The 19624-nt window shown below is 52.9% G+C and overlaps 3 protein-coding genes and 3 pseudogenes across 3 annotated transcripts; 3 read left to right on the top strand and 3 right to left on the bottom strand.

The window, feature by feature from the left end:
* Positions 1-4070: 4070 nt before the first annotated feature.
* On the bottom strand, positions 4071-4733 carry LOC136375249 (feather beta keratin-like; annotated as a pseudogene).
* A 1740-nt stretch (positions 4734-6473) lies between these two features.
* On the top strand, positions 6474-7136 carry LOC136375244 (feather beta keratin-like). The gene is made up of 2 exons (XM_066340637.1): positions 6474-6601; positions 6782-7136. Exons 1-2 carry the CDS (start codon positions 6474-6476, stop codon positions 7134-7136), a joined length of 483 nt encoding a protein of 160 aa, XP_066196734.1.
* Positions 7137-9683: 2547 nt separating this feature from the next.
* KRTAP20-2 (keratin associated protein 20-2) lies at positions 9684-10345 on the bottom strand. Its single transcript, XM_066340661.1, is given in 3 exon segments — positions 9684-10028; positions 10220-10315; positions 10318-10345. Coding segments are annotated over 3 exon segments (462 nt in total). The 3' UTR covers positions 9684-9690.
* A 1751-nt stretch (positions 10346-12096) lies between these two features.
* LOC136375235 (feather beta keratin-like) lies at positions 12097-12756 on the top strand (annotated as a pseudogene).
* A 2759-nt stretch (positions 12757-15515) lies between these two features.
* LOC136375225 (feather beta keratin-like) lies at positions 15516-16179 on the bottom strand (annotated as a pseudogene).
* A 2718-nt stretch (positions 16180-18897) lies between these two features.
* Positions 18898-19233, top strand: LOC136375220 (feather beta keratin-like). The gene has a single exon (XM_066340602.1). It carries the CDS (start codon positions 18898-18900, stop codon positions 19231-19233), a length of 336 nt encoding a protein of 111 aa, XP_066196699.1.
* Positions 19234-19624: the final 391 nt, after the last annotated feature.

Raw genomic sequence — 19624 nt, 5'->3', positions numbered from 1 at the left:
TGGCACCTTGGAGGGTCACGTCTCTGTTAGGAGGAGTGGCTTGGCCAGACTGGAAAGAGGGTGGACAAAAACCCCAAAACCTGCTGGAACTGGTGGACAATTAACACCTGAGTTCAGGCCACGAGAGGTTGGAACAGTCTTGGGAGAAGAAAGAAAAATGAATCATTTGAGGCTGTGATGCAAGAATACTTTATTGAGGCAAAAAAAAAAAAAAAAAAAAGTGAAACGCAGGAGAATTAAATAACATGGAGCTGGTCTGAGGAGCAACATGACAACAATCAGCACAGACCCTTTGCTTGTAGAAGGTCTGGCCAGAGAAGGAAAGCCCCAGAGAGGAGAAACTCAGCAGAGGTCCCCGGTGGTCTCTGTCTTGGGAGAAGGGTTTGAAACAGAGGAGACTGGACAGAGCCCAAATGGGTGATGCAGAGCAGGGAGTGGGAGAACACCAGCAGGAAGATGGGCCATGTTTGCAGGCAGCCCAGGCTGGCCCCTTGGCTGCTGCCTTGCTTGGAGCCCTGAGAGCAGGAGCTGGAAGTGCTGAGCCCATTGGAGAGCCTTGGCCCAGAGAGGCGTCCTCAATGGCTGAGATGTGTTCCAGGAGTGGGTGGTTGGTGTCAGGGCTGGTGCCGAGGGCCCTCAGCAGATGTAGCCACCCCTTCTGCCGTAGCAGCCCAGGCCTCCCAGGCCGTAGCCAAATCCACGGCCATAGCCAAGGCCGTAGCCAAAGCCACCAAATCCCCCAGAGACGGGCTGTCCCTGGACACTGAGTTCAGTGCCCACGGCAGCCGAGGAGGTGGATCCGACGGCGGTGCTCTGGGGGAAGGAGGTCATGATGGGTCCTGGCAGGTGACCAGCACAGGGGCAGGGTCGATGATGACACGGGAATCCTGGCATTGCAGGGCACAGGGCTCGTTGCAGCTGTTGGCTAGTGGGTGGGTCCGCAGGGAGTGCAGAGGTTGTTGCAGGCCATGGCTGTGGTGTGGAGGGTCCTGGAAGAGAAGAAGTGAGACATGGCGTAGGCAAGGGGATGTGGGACTGATGCAGTGTGGAGGCTATTGTGGGTCTGTGGGGAGGTGTGAGGGCTGCTGAGGCTGGTTAGGAGCGTGCTGGAATGGAGGGTACAGGGGGTCAGGAGTAGAAGGTTCAGGAGTTTGAGGCTCACCTGGTTGTCAGCAGGAGGAGAAGGTCTGAGGAGAAGTGTGTGAGGGAGAGATGCTCTGGGCCGGCTTTTATGCTGCTCCAGTAGGGGCGGGACAGCCTTGTCCCATGGCCTTGGGGCATTTTTGAAGCAGCAGCTCTTTTGTGGCTGTTGACTCATGAGGTGGGGAGTGTTTTCCCTCCCACAATTGTGCAGTGTCACGTCCTGCCCTTCATTCTCTGTCCAGCTGACCTTGGCGGAACTTTAACAATTTGGTGTTTGGGTGGATGTGATTGTTCCCTGTGTTTCAGGGAGGGCCAAATAAACAACCAGAGCTCTAGAGATCTGCAATGTCACCAGTGAGGTCATTTTGTGTGACTCGTGCTGTGGTTTGTGGGTGCCTTGTGAAGTCTGGGACTCTCTTTTGTGACATGGGATGTCCATCAGCCCTTGTGTTCCACCCAGGAATGCTGATGGAGCTGCTGATGTCTTGGGGAGGTCACTCTGCTGTACCTTAACAAATGTCCTGGAACCTGAGAGTGTTTCCTGGTGAATGGAAGTGATCTCCTGGCCTTGTGTCCTGAATGGGATCTAGAGAAGAGCTAGAAAACAAGAGAGTGGTGGGGCTGAACTTCTTCCACTGTTTTGGTCCATTGTATTTCTCAAATTTACATGACAACGTTTCGGACGTTTAAAGTTTATTCCGTGACCTGGTTAAGAAATCCAGAAAACAAAACAACAAACCATTACTCGATCCCTTTTTGCCGGGGCTGTGACCTCAATTCCCGTATTCTGCATTCAAGCCAGAAGGTTTCCTAATTTATGTTCTAGAAATGTTAGCATTTTGTTCCCCTGAGCAAAACCTAACAATTACTAACTCACAGTCAGTGTGATCCTCTCCCCTCCTCTCTCATGGTTCCGATGTGTCTTTGTAATTCTGTCATTCTGTGTCCTTCTCATGAGGCCACGTCCGTCTGACCTTGGTGGCAGCTTTAATTGTTTTAATTGCCAATAATAACGACCAAATTCTGCTGTGGATGGCTGATGTCAGGGCAGGCTGAAGACGTGACCCAAACTTTGCAGAGCTGTGGTGTCATCATTTAGGTCATCCCGTGGCCCTCGAGTGCTGTGGATTTTGGGTGTGTTGGAAAGAGTTGCCCCCAGTTTGTCTCAGCCCTGTGGGGCTGGTCTGAGCTCTGCAGTTGTTCCAGGTATTTGGTGTTGTCCCTTCCATTGCATTCTCTTCTTCTTTGCATTTCCCCACTGTGGCAAACTCTGACATTAAACTTTGTATTTCACGTTGGGCGTGCTCTTTGGGTTTCTCTCTGCCTCTCTTGATTTTAAGGTTTTGATATCCAGGGCATTTTGTGTCCTGGCTTGGGCTGAGGGCTGAGGTCACTTCTCTGGGCAATATCTGATTTGTCAGAATGAGGATTGGTTGGTTGGAGGGTTTTCTGGGAGGTGAACATTGCATGATCCTCAAAACCCACCCAGGCGAGTCAGGGCTGTGTCACTGCCCAGAGTGGTGGCCTGGGAAAGGTCTGAAGGGCAGGACCCAAAGACTTGTGGTCAGTGTCCCAAAGTCCAGATGGCAGCAAGTCCCCAGGGCTGTAGCCCAGGAGTTGGATCCTTTGGGCCAGGGATGAAAACCTGAGTGGTCCTGGACGTCTGCTGGAGCTCAACAGCGACAGGTGCCAGGCCCTGTTTCTTCAGTGAGAGTCACCCCAGATGGGATAAATTGTCTGAGTGTCAGTCGGAACAATTGTTTTCTTCTCCAAAATGTCCCCCGTGGTTGTAGTTGAGAGGAAATGGAGCAGGAGTTGTCCCTGTCCCATCGTGGGAACAGGGACCTCAAGTGTCCAGGGTGGGATCTGGAAAAGTGTTCAGACCAAAGAGGGAGAGGTGACTCTTGCTGTGTGTTTAGCACTGGTGACGTCTCATGTGAGGGGTTGTGGGCAGCCCTGGCCTCCCCAGGGTGAAAATGAGGTCGATTTGGTGAATCCAGACCATTTCGGGGCCAGCAATATCCTAGAGGAGGATCTTTCCCAGAGCAGAGGCCGAGAGGGCTGGGGCTCCCAGGGGACAGGGGAGTGTCAGCAGTGAGTGCGAATCCCTGATGGCAGGGAGTGAAGTCCAGGGAGCCTGGCTGTCCTCAGCCGTGCTCACGTGGAGGACAAGAGGCCTTGGCCACAGGGGAAAAGAGATAGAATTGTGTGGGAAAGGAAAGCCAGAATTTTTCAGAGTTAGGTTGGTGACAGAGGGGAAGAGGCGGTGGAGACTGAGCTGGGAGATGGAAACATAAACTGTCCATGGTGCTGGGAACTCTGCACTCGCTGGCCTTGCCTGGGCAGAAGGGAATGAAGCCCTTGCACTCCAGAGCTCCTGCCCGAGTGGAAGGTTTTGTAGCTGTTTGTTCCAGAGGGTTTGAAAGTCCTGCTGGGAAAAGAGTTTGTCAAGTGTCTTCTGTCAGAGGGAGTTTGCCAGAGCCCTGACTGAGAGAGCATTGATGTGTCAAAGCCTTTGGTACAGCATTAATGTGTCAAAGCCTTTGGTACAGCAGGTGTTTGGCTTCTAAAACCTTTTGGAAGGTTCCCCCCATTCTCTGCTTCTCCTGCAATTCTTGTTTCTTAGTGATGGTGACATTTTTCCTGGAGAAAATGTTCTGCCCTTTTCCTTTCACCAATGTCCTGTTGAGCCCTGGGGCTGTGCCGGGTGAGGATGTGAGACCACAGGAATTCAAAAAGGAAGAGGAGGCGTCTCAGGCTTGAATGCAGAAAAAACTTTATTGAGACCAAAGAATGAATGGGCAGGGGAACGAAATAGGAGAGACGCACTGTGAAATGCGAGCACAGTGACCATCAGCCGAGGGGATTTCCCTGCAGGAGCTGCTGCCAGAGCCCTGAGCGGGTGGTGTCACTGGTGCTGAGATCCCTCAGCAGATGTAGCCGCCCCTTCTGCCGTAGCAGCCCAGGCCTCCCAGGCCGTAGCCAAATCCACGGCCATAGCCAAGGCCGTAGCCAAAGGCACCAAATCCCCCAGAGATGGGCTGTCCCTGGGCACTGAGTTCAGTGCCCACAGCAGCCGAGGAGGTGGATCCGACAGCGGTGCTCTGGGGGAAGGAGGTCATGATGGGTCCTGGCAGGGTGACCAGCACAGGGGAAGGGTTGATGATGACACGGGAATCCTGGCATTGCAGGGCACAGGGCTCGTTGCAGCTGTTGGCCAGCGGGGTGGGTCCGCAGGGAGTGCAGAGGTTGTTGCAGGCCATGGCTGTGCGGTGGAGGGTCCCTGGAAGAGAGGGGGGTGAGGAAAGTAAAGGGTGCTGGGTAAGGGATTGATAATGAAAGAAGATGAAGGAGTGGGAAACGTGTTGTGAGGCTGTGAGGAGGTGTGAGAACTTGTGAGGCTGTGGCCAAATGTGCTGGAAGAGAAGGGAGTGGAGTAGAGGAGCAGGAGGGTCAGGGTTTTAAGGCTCACCTGGTAGTCAGCAGGAGGAGAAGGCCTGAGGAGAAGTGTGTGAGGGAGAGAGGGTCTGGGCTGCCTTTTATGCAGGTGTGGAGGGGTGGGACAGCCTTGTCCCATGGCCTTGGGGCATTTTTGGGCAGCAGCAGCTATTGGCTGGTCCTGGCCTGGTGAGTCCTGTGGTGGGGAGTGTTTTCCTTCCTGGAGTTCTGCAGTTTCCCATCCTTCCCTCCAGGCAGTGTCCATCTGACCTTGGCGGCGCCTCTCACTGGCCAGGATTACAGACCAGTGTGTGTTGTTGATGGCGCGTGTCAGGGCACATGGAAGATTCAGCCAAAGCAGAGGAGAACTCCTGTGTCATCCAAGGTCATTCCATGGCAGATTGGGAACGTTTCCCATTTGCATTCTTGCCTCTGGCCTGAAAGAACTCCCAGCTCTCTCAGGTTGCTCCTGTTTTAAGGACAATCCAGACCACAACCCTCTGAGCCCTGCCATTCACATCCTTCTCTGGCCACCACACTGGACACCTGCACTGGCCGGGGATGTTGAAGATCATGTAATACTGGCCTCCAAAAGCCCTGGGCAACTTCCAAACTCTCTCTCTGACAATCAGACCGTACCCAGAGAAGTGATCTCCCTCTTAAACACTCATTCCAAGTCAAGACCCTGAACATCAAATCCCTTCAGACAAGAGGGATACTGAGAAACTCTCAGAGCACAACCAGTGGTAAAGGCTGTGTCTCCAGTCAGGCTTGGACAGCTGGGAAAATTGTGTGGAGAGAGGGAATGGGCTGGAAGGGCCAACACGGGATACTTGGGAGAGCTGCAAAGCCCAGAGCAGCTTGTCAGGGCTGAGAGAGACTGGAGGCAACACTTCACAACACGCCCACAAACCAGGGCAGGCCAGTGCCGCGGGGTGGCCTCAGTAATGACACCTCCGTTCTCCAAAGCTTTGCTCAAGGCTTCACCCCGCACCCACCACAGCAGGATTTGGCCTCTAAAATGCACACTCAAAGGCTGCCGCCAAGGGGAGATGCACACAGCCTCCAGAGAAGGGAGTGGGGTCTCAGAATTCCACAGAGAAATGCCCGAATAATGGCAGAGAAGGAGAGAGGAGGCTGTTGACCATCCGTTAGTAATGAATGGTTATTTGGTAAGAGGAACATAAGACCAAGGCTGTAAGGATATAAATTATGAAACCTTACGGCTTGAATGAGGAATAAATGAATTGAGGTCACGGACCAGGCTGGGAACAAAGGGATGGGCCCCATCCGGGGTTTATTTCTTAGATTTCTGAATGAGGAAATACACTGTAAATGACAGATCAGGTTGTTGTGTAAAGTCAGGAAATCCAGATGCACCATAACACATTAACAAGTTCAATCTGAACATCCTCAGTTTCCCAGATCCTGTCCCTTGTTCCCATTCAAGACACACAGCAATGAGCTCCCCTTCATCCATCATGAAACAGTCCCGGGCACACAGATTTTATCAAGATATTGCAGAGTGACCTCCTGAGGACATCAGCAGCTCCCTCAGCATTCCTGGGTGCAACACAAGGGCTGATGGACATCCAGTGTCACCGAAAATAATTCCAGTCTTCACAAGGCACCCACAAACCACAGCACACGAGGACCAAAAAATGACCTCACTGATGACAGTGCAGATTTCCAGGGCTGTGGTTGTTTATTCGTTCCTCCCTGACACACATTGAACAGTCAAATCCTCCTAAACACCAACTCATCAAAGTTCTGCCAAGGTCAGCTGGACACTGCCTGAAGGGAAGGATGTGAAACTGCAGAACTCCAGGAAGGAAAACACTCCCCACCTCATGACTCCCCAACCTGGCACAGGCAAGAGCTGCTGCCCAAAAATGCCCCAAGGCCATGGGACAAGGCTGTCCCGCCCCTCCACGACCAGCATAAAAGCCGGCCCAGAGCTTCTCTCCATCACACACTTCTCCTCAGACCTTCTTCTCCTCCTGTTCCTACCCACAGAAAGGTGAGTCTTAAACCCCTGATCCTCCTACTACTCTACCCATGGCCCCTCTCTTCCAGCACACTCAGCCCCAGCCTCAGCAGCCCTCACACCTCCCCACAGGCCCACAAAAGCCTCCACACTCTCTGATCCTCTTTCACCACCAATCCTCCCACCCAGCCTTGCCTCACCCCTCTCTTCCAGGTTCCTCCACACCACACCCATGGCCTGCAACAACCTCTGCACTCCCTGCGGACCCACCCCGCTGGCCAACAGCTGCAACGAGCCCTGTGCCCTGCAATGCCAGGATTCCCGTGTCATCATCAACCCTTCCCCTGTGCTGGTCACCCTGCCAGGACCCATCATGACCTCCTTCCCCCAGAGCACTGCCGTCGGATCCACCTCCTCGGCTGCCGTGGGCACTGAACTCAGTGCCCAGGGACAGCCCATCTCTGGGGGATTTGGTGGCTTTGGCTACGGCCTTGGCTATGGCCGTGGATTTGGCTACGGCCTGGGAGGCCTGGGCTGCTACGGCAGAAGGGGCGGCTACATCTGCTGAGGGCCCTCAGCAAAAGCCCTGACACCACCAGCTTTGTCAGGAGCTTCTGCAAGAAAAGTGCTTCAGCTGATGGTCACCCTGCTCGCACCTCACATCAGATTATTTCCACTTTTTTCCCTTACTTTTCATATTTTCACATCAATAAACTTTTCCTGCATCAAACCTTAGATGCCTCCTAATTTCATTTTCTTCCAGTGCTCTCATGTTCTCATCTGCCACATTCTAGAGGTGAACGAGCCACTGGGCAATACTCTTATTTTTATATATGTAATAAACAACTGTTAACAAAATCTGACACGGGAAGCAAAGGAAGGGACATTTTGCAGAGCGTGTGACACACCTGGCAAACTGCTCCACCAAAGGCTTTGACACAAAAATGGAAAAGCCACTCCACTCCAGTGCTCAGCTGATAAACTCTCCTCCTCACCACGACTCTTGAAGCCTTCCAGCACAGAGAGAAACAACACCAACCACTTGGGCCGGAACTCTGCAGTTCCAGTGCTTCAAGTGCCCTGCTCAAGCAAGGCCAGCAGGGGCAGAATTTACAGCACCATGGACAGCTCAGATTTGCATCTCCCAAGGCAGACACTACACCACCTCTTCCAACCTCTGATCATCCTCCTCACAATGAAAGGCTCTTGTCTTCCTTGCCCATGGAGTTCCATCTCTTTTCCCTTGTGCCCTTGCTCTCTTGCCCTGCGTGTGTGGATTCATTAAATAGAGTTCATTTTCACACTGGGAAGCCCAGGACTGCTCGTAACACCTCACATGGGATGTCACCAGCTTTTGGGAGACAGCAAGAGTCACCTCCTCCTGCCTCATCCCAACACTTTTCCCACTTCTTCCCTGGAACCTTGGGGTCCCTTTTCCCACACAGTGACACCTCCTGCTCCATTTCTTCACAACCACAACCACAAAGGCTTTTCGAAAAAGAAAACTTTATTTCCAATTGATAACCACATACTCCTTCCTACCTTCCTTCTTCGTTCCTTCCAAGAATCAGCCCTTGGCAAATGCCCGTGCTGAGCTCCAGCAGACGTCCAGGACCACTCCAATTCCTGGGCTACAGCCCTGGGGACTTGCTGCCTTCTGGACATTGGGACACTGACCACAAGCCTCTGGACCCAGCCCTTCAGACCCCTCTCAGGCCACCACGCTGGGCACTGACACAACCTTAAAGGGCCTGGGTTATTGTCAAGGATCATGCAATGCTCTCCTCCAGCAACCCAGGACAACCTCCAAATCCTCTTTCTCACAACCAGACGTTGCTCAGAGAAGTGATCTCAGTCCTTAGCCCAAGAAACGACCCAAAAGACCCAGGATATCAAAACATTAAAAGGAAGAGGGGCAGAAAAACACACACCAAGCACAACCAATGGTAAAAAGATGGTTCAATGGCAGCCATTGCCTGCTGGGAGAAAAGGGTGGAGGGAGGGAATTTGATCGAAGGTGCAAGAGCTGCAAAATGCAGACCAGCCTGATAAAACTGCCAGAGGGTGGGGACAACTCTTCCCCACACACCCACAAGCCACAGCACAGAAGTGCCCTGGGGTGGCTTCAGTGATTACACCACACCTCCCCAAGGAATTTCATGTCTTCAGCTCACCCTGACACAAGCCATAAATACCAGAATATCTTCTCTAAACCTCAAAAGCTGTCACCAAGGTCAGAGGGACATGTCCCCAAGGGCAGGACGTGACACTGTGGATGTGGGGGAAGGCAAGGAGTCCCCAGCTCATGACTTGCCAGGTTGGGAAGCCATCCATGAGAAGGAAGACAAGGACCTGCTCAAGCAGACCTGGAGATGAGGCTGGGAGATGATGAGGGGGCTGGAGCCAACAGTGAACTCAGGGACCCTGAGGGGCTTGTGTCAGCACCAGGCAAAGACCTGCACCAGGGTATCCAGCCCTGATTTCAAACAAGTGAAGGGTTTGTGCGTAGGACCAAAGTCAGTCCGGGGAGTGGAACTGGAGCTGTGTTTCTTAAGAATGGCCTCGGTGCACTTTTGGACCCATGCCAATTGTCTGAACAAACATGCCTTAATACTGAGCGAGACTGGAAGGGTCTTGGGAGAAGAAAGAAAAGAACCACATGAGGCTGTAATGCAATAAAATTTATTGAGGTAGAAGAGTGAAAACTCAGGAGCAGCAAGTGGGAGGGAGCTGGTCTGGGTTGCGATCAGGGTGAATATCAGCGCAGAAGCTTTGCTTGAAGTTTGGCCAGAACATCAAGGTCTTCCTGCCCAAAAGTGGAAGCAGCCCATTGGAGAAGCCCGATGGTCTCTGGCTTGGGAGAAGGGATTTGCAGCAGAGGAGACTGGACAGAGCCCAAAGGGGCGATGATGAGCAGGGAGTGGGAGAAGAGCAGCAGGAAGATGGGCCGTGTTTGCAGGCAGCCCAGGCTGGCCCCTTGGCTGCTGCCTTGCTTGGAGCCCTGAGAGCAGGAGCTGCAAGTGCTGAGCCCCTTGGAGAGCCTTGGCCCAGAGAGGCGTCCTCAATGGCTGAGATGTGTTCCAGGAGTGGGTGGTTGGTGTCAGGGCTGGTGCCGAGGGCCCTCAGCAGATGTAGCCGCCCCTTCTGCCATAGCAGCCCAGGCCTCCCAGGCCGTAGCCAAATCCATGGCCATAGCCAAGGCCGTAGCCAAAGCCACCAAATCCCCCAGAGACGGGCTGTCCCTGGGCACTGAGTTCAGTGCCCACGGCAGCCGAGGAGGTGGATCCGACGGCGGTGCTCTGGGGGAAGGAGGTCATGATGGGTCCTGGCAGGGTGACCAGCACAGGGGAAGGGTTGATGATGACACGGGAATCCTGGCATTGCAGGGCACAGGGCTCGTTGCAGCTGTTGGCCAGCGGGGTGGGTCCGCAGGGAGAGCAGAGGTTGTTGCAGGCCATGGCTGTGGTGTGGAGGGTCCCTGGAAGAGAAGGGGTGTGGGAGGGATGGATGAGAGGACTGGTGATGAAAGAGGATCAGAGAGTGCAGAGGCTTTTGTGGGTCTGTGGGGAGGTGTGAGAGCTGCTGAGGCTGGGGCTGACTGTGCTGGCAGAGAGGGGCAGGGGTACAGGAGCAGCAGGGTCAGGGGTTTGAGGCTCACCTGGTTGTCAGCAGGAGGAGAAGGTCTGAGGAGAAGTGTGTGAGGGAGAGGGGCTCTGGGCCGGCTTTTATGCAGGTTGTGGAGGGGCGGGACAGCCTTGTCCCATGGCCTTGGGGCATTTTTGGGCAGCAGCTCTTGGCTGTGCCACGTTGGGGAGTCATGAGGTGGGGAGTGTTTTCCTTCCTGGAGTGCTGCAGTTTCACATCCTTCCCTTCAGGCAGTGTCCAGCTGACCTTGGCAGAACTTTGATGAGTTGGTGTTTGGGAGGATTTGACTGTTCAATGTGTGTCAGGGAGGAATGAATAAATAACCACAGCCCTGGAGATTTGCAGCGTCATCAGCGAGGTCATTTTTTGGTCCTCGTGTGCTGTGGTTTGTGGGTGCCTTGTGAAGACTGGAATTATTTTCAGTGACACTGGATGTCCATCAGTCCTTGTGTTGCACCCAGGAATGCTGAGGGAGCTTCTGATGTCCTCAGGAGGTCACTCTGCAATATCTTGATAAAATCTGTGTGCCCAGGACTGTTTCGTGATGGATGAAGGAGAGCTCATGGCCGTGTGTCTTGAATGGGAACAAGGGACAGGATCTGGGAAACTGAGGATGTTCAGATTGAACTTGTTAATGTGTTATGGTGCATCTGGATTTCCTGACTTTACACAACAACGCGATCTGTCATTTACAGTGTATTTCCTTGACCTCATTCAGAAATCTAAGAAATAAACCCCGGATGAGGCCCATCTCTTTGTTCCCAGCCTGGTCCGTGGCCTCAATTCATTTATTCCTCATTCAAGCTGTAAGGTTTCATAAATTATATCCTTCCATCCGTAGTCTTATGTTCCTCTTACCAAATAACCATTCATTACTAACGGATGGTCAACAGCCTCCTCTTTCCTTCTCTGCCATTATTCGGGCATATCTCTGTGGAATTCTGAGACCCCACTCCCTTCTCTGGAGGCTGTGTGCATCTCCCCTTGGCGGCAGCCTTTGAGTGTGCATTTTAGAGGCCAAATCCTGCTGTGGTGGGTGCGGGGTGAAGCCTTGAGCAAAGCTTTGGAGAAGGGAGGTGTCATTACTGAGGCCACCCCGCGGCACTGGCCTGCCCTGGTTTGTGGGCATGTTGTGAATTGTTGCCTCCAGCCTCTCTCAGCCCTGACAAGCTGCTCTGGGCTTTGCAGCTGTTCCAAGTATCCCGTGTTGGCCCTTCCAGCCCATTCCCTCTCTCCACACAGTTTTCCCAGCTGTCCAAGCCTGACTGGAGACACAGCCTTTACCACTGTTTGTGCTCTGAGGGTTTCTCAGTGTCCCTCTTGTCTGCAGGGATTTGATGTTCAGGGCCTTTTTTATCTTGTCTGGGAATGAGTGTTTAAGAGCAAGATCGTTTCTGTGGGCATGGTCTGATTGTCAGAAAGAGCATTTGGAAATTGCCCAGGGCTTTTGAGGTGAGTATTGCACCATCCTCATCAACCCAGGCCAGTGCAGGTGTCCAGTGTGGTGGCCAGAGAAGGATGTGAATGGCAGGGCTCAGAGGGTTGTGGTCTGGATTGTCCTTAAAACAGGAGCAACCTGAGAGAGCTGGGAGTTCTTTCAGGCCAGAGGCAAGAATGCAAATGGGAAACGTTCCCAATCTGCCATGGAATGACCTTGGATGACACAGGAGTTCTCCTCTGCTTTGGCTGAATCTTCTACGTGCCCTGACACGCGCCATCAACAACCCCACACTGGTCTGTAATCCTGGCCAGTGAGAGGTGCCGCCAAGGTCAGATGGACACTGCCTGGAGGGAAGGATGGGAAACTGCAGAACTCCAGGAAGGAAAACACTCCCCACCTCAGGACTCACCAGGCTGGGCCAGCCAATAGCTGCTGGCGAAAAATGCCCCAAGGCCATGGGACAAGGCTGTCCCACCCCTCCACAACCTGCATAAAAGGCAGCCCAGAACCTCTCTCCCTCACACACTTCTCAGACCTTCTCCTCCTGCTGACAACCAGGTGAGCCTCAAACCCCTGACCCTCCTGCTCCTGCACCCCTGGCCCCTCTCTGCCAGCTCATTTGGCCACAGCCTCATAAGTACCCACACTTCCTCACAGCTCCACAACACCTTTCCCACTGCTTCATCCTATTTCATTACCAATCTTCCCACCCAGCACCCTTTACTTTCCTGCCCCTTCTCTTCCAGGGATCCTCCACACCACAGCCATGGCCTGCAACAACCTCTGCACTCCCTGCGGACCCACCCCGCTGGCCAACAGCTGCAACGAGCCCTGTGCCCTGCAATGCCAGGATTCCCGTGTCATCATCAACCCTTCCCCTGTGCTGGTCACCCTGCCAGGACCCATCATGACCTCCTTCCCCCAGAGCACCGCCGTCGGATCCACCTCCTCGGCTGCCGTGGGCACTGAACTCAGTGCCCAGGGACAGCCCATCTCTGGGGGATTTGGTGGCTTTGGCTACGGCCTTGGCTATGGCCGTGGATTTGGCTACGGCCTGGGAGGCCTGGGCTGCTACGGCAGAAGGGACGGCTACATCTGCTAAAGGGCCCTCGGCACCACCCCTGACACCACCAGCTTTTTCAGCAGCTTCTGCAAGAAAAGTGATTTAGCTGATGGTCACCCTGCTCGCACCTTGAAACAGATTATTTCCACTTTTTTCTCTTACTTTTCATTTTTCCACATCAATAAACTTTTCCTGCATCAAACCTTAGATGCCTCCTCATCTTATTTTCTTCCAGTGGTCTCATGTTCTAATCCGCCACATTCTAGAGGTGAACGAGCCACTGGGCAACACTCTTATTTTTATATATGTAAAAAACAACTGTTAACAAAATCTGGCACGTGAAGCACAGGAAGGGACGTTTTGCAGAGCGTGTCACACACCTGGCAAACTGCTCCACCAAAGGCTTTGACACAACAGTTCTCACCTCGGCACAAAAATGGAAAAGCCACTCCACTCCAGTGCACGGTTGATAAACTCTCCTCCTCACCAGGACTCCTGAAGCCTTCCAGCACAGAGAGAAACAACACCAACCACTTGGGCAGGAACTCTGCACTTCCAGTGCTTCAAGTGCCCTGCTCAAGCAAGGCCAGCAGGGGCAGAATTTACAGCACCATGGACAGTTCAGATTTGCATCTCCCAAGGCAGAGACTCCACCACCTCTTCCAACCTCTGATCATCCTCCTCACAATGAAAGGCTCTTGTCTTCCTTGCCCGTGGAGTTCCATCTCTTTTCCCTTGTGCCCTTGCTCTCTTGCCCTGCACCTGTGCACTGTGAGATCAGCCAGGCTCCCTCATCTTCATTCCCCACCATCAGGGATCTGCACACACTGATGACACACCCCTGTCCATCTTTGCCCCCTGGACAAGTCCTGCCTCTCTCAGATTCGCCTCTAGGAAATCTCCTCCAGCCACTTCAGATCATTTCTGGCACAAAAATGGTGTGGATTCATTAAATAGAGTTCATTTTCACACTGGGGAGACCAGGACTGCTCGTAACACCTCACATGTGATGCCACCAGCTTTCGGGAGACAGCAAGAGTCATGTTCCCCTGCCTCATCCCAACACTTTTCCCACTTCTTCCCTGGAACATTGGCGTCCCTTTTCCCACACAAGGACACCTCCTGCTCCATTTCTTCACAACCACAAATGCTTTTTGAAAAACAAAACCCTTATTCCAATTGATACCCCCATATTCCTTCCTAACTGGGATGACTTACTTGTTCCTTCCATGAAACAGCCCTTGGCAAATGCCCGTGCTGAGCTCCAGCAGAAATGCAGGACCACTCCAATTCCTGGGCTACAGCCCTGGGGACTTGCTGCCCTCTGGACTTTGGCACACTGACTACAAGCTTCTGGACCCAGCACTTCAGACCCCTCTCAGGCCACCAAGCTGGGCAGTGACATAACCTGGAGGCGCCTGGGTTATTGTCAAGGATCATGCAATGCTCTCCTCCAGCAACCCAGGACAACCTCCAAATCCTCTTTCTCACAACCAGACATTGCTCAGAGAAGTGATCTCAGTCCTTCGCCTGAGAAACCACCCAAAACACCCTGGATATTAAAACAGTAAAAGGAAGAGGGGCACAAAAACACACACCAAACACAACCAATGGTAAAAAGATGGTTCAATGGCAGCCATTGCCTGCTGGGAGAAAAGGGTGGAGGGAGGGAATTTGATCGAAGGTGCAAGAGCTGCAAAATGCAGACCACCCTGATAAAACTGCCAGAGGGTGGATACAACTCTTCCCCACACACCCACAAGCCACAGCACAGAAGTGCCCTGGGGTGGCTTCGGTGATTACACCACACCTCCCCAAGGAATTTCATGTCTTCAACTCATCCTGACACAAGCCATAAATACCAGAATATCTTCTCTAAACCTCAAAAGCTGTCACCAAGGTCAGAGGGACACGTCCCCAAGGGCAGGACGTGACACTGTGGATGTGGGGGAAGGCAAGGAGGCCCCAGCTCATGACTTGCCATGTTGAGAAGCCATCCATGAGAAGGAAGACAAGGACCTGCTCAAGCAGACCTGGAGATGAGCCTGGGAGATGATGAGGGGCTGGAGCCAACAGTGAACTCAGAGACCCTGAGGGGCTTGTGTCAGCAGCAGGCAAAGACCTGCACCAGGGTATCCAGCCCTGATTTCAAACAAATGAAGGAATTTTGTGGATGAACGGAAGACCAAAGTCTGTCAGGGGTAGTTTAACTGGAGCTGTGTTTCTTAAGAATGGCCTCGGTGCACTTTTTCACCCATGCCAATTGTCTGCACAAACTTGCCTTAGTGCTGAGTGACACTGGAAGAGTCTTGGGAGAAGGAAGAAAAGACCCACATGAGGTTGTGATGCAGTAAAATTTATTGAGGTAGAAGACTTAAAACTCAGGAGTAGCCAGTGAAAAGGAGCTGGTCTGGGTTGCGATCAGGGTGAATATCAGCCCAGAAGCTTTGCTTGAAATTTTGGCCAGAACATCAAGGTCTTCCTGCAAAAAAGTGGAAGCAGCCCACTGGAGAAGCCCGATGGTCTCTCTCTTGGGAGAAGGGGTTTGCAGCAGAGGAGACTGGACAGAGCTCAAATGGGTGATGCAGAGCAGGGAGTGGAAGAAGATCAGCAGGAAGATGGGCCATGTTTGCAGGCAGCCCAGGCAGGCCCCTTGGCTGCTGCCTTGCTTGGAGCCCTGAGAGCAGGAGCTGCAAGTGCTGAGCCCCTTGGAGAGCCTTGGCCCAGAGAGGCGTCCTCAATGGCTGAGATGTGTTCCAGGAGTGGGTGGTTGGTGTCAGGGCTGGTGCCGAGGGCCCTCAGCAGATGTAGCCGCCCCTTCTGCCGTAGCAGCCCAGGCCTCCCAGGCCGTAGCCAAATCCACGGCCATAGCCAAGGCCGTAGCCAAAGCCACCAAATCCCCCAGAGATGGGCTGTCCCTGGGCACTGAGTTCAGTGCCCACGGCAGCCGAGGAGGTGGATCCGACGGCGGTGCTCTGGGGGAAGGAGGTCATGATGGGTCCTGGCAGGGTGACCAGCACAGGGGAAGGGTTGATGATGACACGGGAATCCTGGCATTGCAGGGCACAGGGCTCGTTGCAGCTGTTGGCCAGCGGGGTGGGTCCGCAGGGAGAGCAGAGGTTGTTGCAGGCCATGGCTGTGGTGTGGAGGGTCCCTGGAAGAGAGGGGAGTGAGGCAGGGCAGGGTTATGGGAGTCTCATGGGTAAAGTGTCAGGAGTTTGAGGGAGTGTGGAGGCTGTTGTGGGTCTGTGGGGAGGTGTGAGGGTAGCTGAGGTTGGGTTGGAGCATGCTGGAAGAGAGGCGCCAGGGGTACAGGAGCAGCAGGGTTAGGGGTCTTGAGGCTCACCTGGTTGTCAGCAGGAGAAGGTCTGAGGAGAAGTGTGTGAGGGAGAGAGACTCTGGGCCGGCTTTTATGCTGGTCGTGGAGGGGTGGTACAGCCTTGTCTCATGGCCTTGGGGCATTTTTTAGGCGGCAGCTCTTGCCTGGCCCAGCCTGGTGAGTCATGAGGTGAGGAGTGTTTGTGTTTGTACAGCTCTGCAATTCCACCTCCTTGCTCTTGATGTCCGTCTGACCTTGTCGGCCACTTTAGAGTGGGAGTTTGTATTTGGCAGTGTGTGATTTGTCAACGTGTGTCAGGGAGGAATGAATAAACAACCAGAGCCCTGGAGATTTGCAATGTCATCAGTGATGTCATTTTGTGGTCCTCGTGTGCTGTGGTTTGCGGGTCCCTATTGATGACTGGAATTATTTTATGTGCCACTGGATGTGCATCAATCCTTGTGTTGCACCCAGGAATGCTGAGGGAGCTGCTGATGTCCTGGGGAGGTCACTCTGCAATAAGTAGGCAAGGTCCTGGTGACTTTCAGCACCCACTAAAGATGAAAGAGAGCTCCTGGCCCCGTGTTTGAATGGGAACAAGGGAGAGGATTCTGCTGCAAAGTAGAGGCTGTTCAGGCTGAACTTGTTCCAATGTTTTTGGTTCCGTTTGGATTTCTGCAATCTACACGGCAGCATACACTCTCAATTAAAGTATATTCCTTAACCTCATTTGTGACTCTTATAAACAAAGAACAAGCCCGTGTTTTCCCAGACTGGTCTGTGACGTCAATTCTCTTATTCCGCATTCAAGCCGCAAGGTTTCGTAATTTAAATCCTCGAAGTCTTAACATTTTGTTTCTGTTAGCAAAAAGTAATTGCTACTAATGGGTGATCAGTGAGCTCCTCCTCCCTCCTATGACATGCTGCGTGCATTCCTTTGTAAAATTCTTCAATTCCGTGCCATTGTCGTGAGGTCTTCTCCATCTGACTTTGATGGTAATATTTAAATGCAAGTATCAGATGTTAAAGGAAGGTGTTGATGGCTTTGTCAGAGCGAGCTGAAGACGTGACCAAAGCTGTGGAGGGGTTGAGTGTCATCATTGAGGTCACCCCAGGGCACTCACATTCTGTGATTTGTGTGTGCATTGTGAAGAGGGGCCACAAACCATCACAGCCCCGTCAGGCTGATCTGGGCTTTGCAGACACGCTGCTCGTGAGAGTCTGCTCCTTTCGTCACGTTGTTTCCATCCCCAGCATGTTGAGTTCTCTCCAGGTGTTTTTATATGCGAGACCCTTCCCAATGTGGATGGGAAAGCGATCCTGCTGTTTGGGGAGGATCCCCTGCTGCCCGAAACCTTGTGTTGGTTCGTGCATTGCTTGTCTCAGCTGGGCCCAGCAAGGTCACACAGAGGGGTCACAGCGCTGGGCTCTGCCTGATGCACAGAAAGGGAAAATGGTGAAGGGTAAGGAGAACAAGACAGGTGAGGAGAACAATTCCTCAACCTTGATGAATCCACCCTTTGCCACAAGAAACTCCAGCAGTTACTATGTAGGGATTGTTAGCGAGGAAAACACAGAATCACGGATGATTATGAGATGCTTTATTGAGAGCTCTGGGAGTCGGGGTACAGACCCAAATCCAACTCCAACAAGGGCCCGAGAGGGGCCCAGTATTATACCCCTTCGTTATACAATTCTGTGTTAATCATTAAGCCCTCCCATTGTTCTATTATATACACCCAAGCATGAATTTTGGTAAATATCTTCCCTTATGATTCTCACAATTCTGGTTTAAGGTAATAATCACGTTCAGCTACCAACAATCGTTACAATTATATCATCTATCATATGATGAATAGGTACAGTTTCACCCGACCTAGTAGAGAACAGCTTTATTTCTAAGATAAAATGGTCTAAGTACAAATCGTCCTAATCCTCCCTCTCCCCTGATTACCCAGGCAAAATTATACTTGATTTGGTTAAAACAATAGCATGAAAGCCACATCCTGGTTGCAGTGAAGCTGAGGTTCTATTCCCCAGCTTTGTGCCACAGAAATGCTTACCCCTATCTTAACTGGATTAGGAAAAGAAATACAGCGGGTTGGGGGCATCCTTTTACCCTCCCCTGCTGGGGCTGCACAGTGGCATAAGGACATGGTGGATCAAGAGCAACTCAGGGAGACCATGACACTGTCAGAATTGCTTAAAAGGAGAAGCAACAAGGCACCTGGAATTTCGATCAGACAGGAGACAAGAATGCAAATGGGACATGTATTTAATGTGCTTTGTTGCGACCTCAGTGTTGACTTTCCAGTTCTCCAAAAATGCCACTGAATCTTCTGTGTGTCCTGACACAGGCCAACCAACAAAATGACATTAGTCACCAATTGTCCCAACGGGAGGTACTGCCAAGGTCAGATGAGCACGGCCGCATGAAAAGGATATGGAATTGCAGAGTTGCAAGAAGGACAACACTCCCCACTCAATGAGTCACCAGCTGGACTGTCCAAGAGCTGCTGCAGCCCAAAAACTGCCCCAAGGCCATGGGACAAGTCTGTCCCACCCCTCCACAACCAGCATAAAAGCCAGCCCAGAGCCTCTATCTTGAATACACTTCTCCTCAGACCTTCTCCTCCTGCTGACAACCAGGTGAGCCTCAAGTCCCTGACCTTCTTTCCCCTTGCACCCCTGGCCCTTCTCTTCCAGCACGCTCAGCCCCAGCCTCAGCAGCCCTTATGCTGCCCCACAGACCCACAACAGCGTCCTCACTCCATCACCCTCTAGACACTTTACCCACGACCCACCCACACCTGTGCCCTGCCTCACCCCCCTCTCTTCCAGGGACCCTCCACACCACAGCCATGGCCTGCAACAACCTCTGCACTCCCTGCGGACCCACCCCGCTGGCCAACAGCTGCAACGAGCCCTGTGCCCTGCAATGCCAGGATTCCCGTGTCATCATCGACCCTGCCCCTGTGCTGGTCACCCTGCCAGGACCCATCATGACCTCCTTCCCCCAGAGCACCGCCGTCGGATCCACCTCCTCGGCTGCCGTGGGCACTGAACTCAGTGTCCAGGGACAGCCCGTCTCTGGGGGATTTGGTGGCTTTGGCTACGGCCTTGGCTATGGCCGTGGATTTGGCTACGGCCTGGGAGGCCTGGGCTGCTACGGCAGAAGGGGCAGCTACATCTGCTGAGGGATCTCAGCACCAGCCCTGACACCAACCACCCACTCCTGGAACACATCTCAGCCATTGAGGACGCCTCTCTGGGCCAAGGCTCTCCAAGGGGCTCAGCACTTGCAGCTCCTGCTCTCAGGGCTCCAAGCAAGGCAGCAGCCAAGGGGCCAGCCTGGGCTGCCTGCAAACATGGCCCATCTTCCTGCTGCTCTTCTTCCACTCCCTGCTCTGCATCACCCATTTGGGCTCTGTCCAGTCTCCTCTGCTGCATAGCTCTTCTCCCAAGCTAGAGACTATCGGGCTTCTCCAGTGGGCTGCTTCCACTTTTTTGCAGGAAGACCTTGATGTTCTGGCCAAAATTTCAAGCAAAGCTTCTGCGCTGATATTCACCCTGATCGCAACCCAGACC

The sequence above is a fragment of the Sylvia atricapilla genome, chromosome 1 (genome assembly GCF_009819655.1).
Source record: "Sylvia atricapilla isolate bSylAtr1 chromosome 1, bSylAtr1.pri, whole genome shotgun sequence".
Taxonomy (NCBI): Eukaryota; Metazoa; Chordata; class Aves; order Passeriformes; family Sylviidae; genus Sylvia; species Sylvia atricapilla.
Note: the sequence above shows the minus strand (reverse complement) of the source record. Positions and strands in the feature narration are given on the sequence as shown.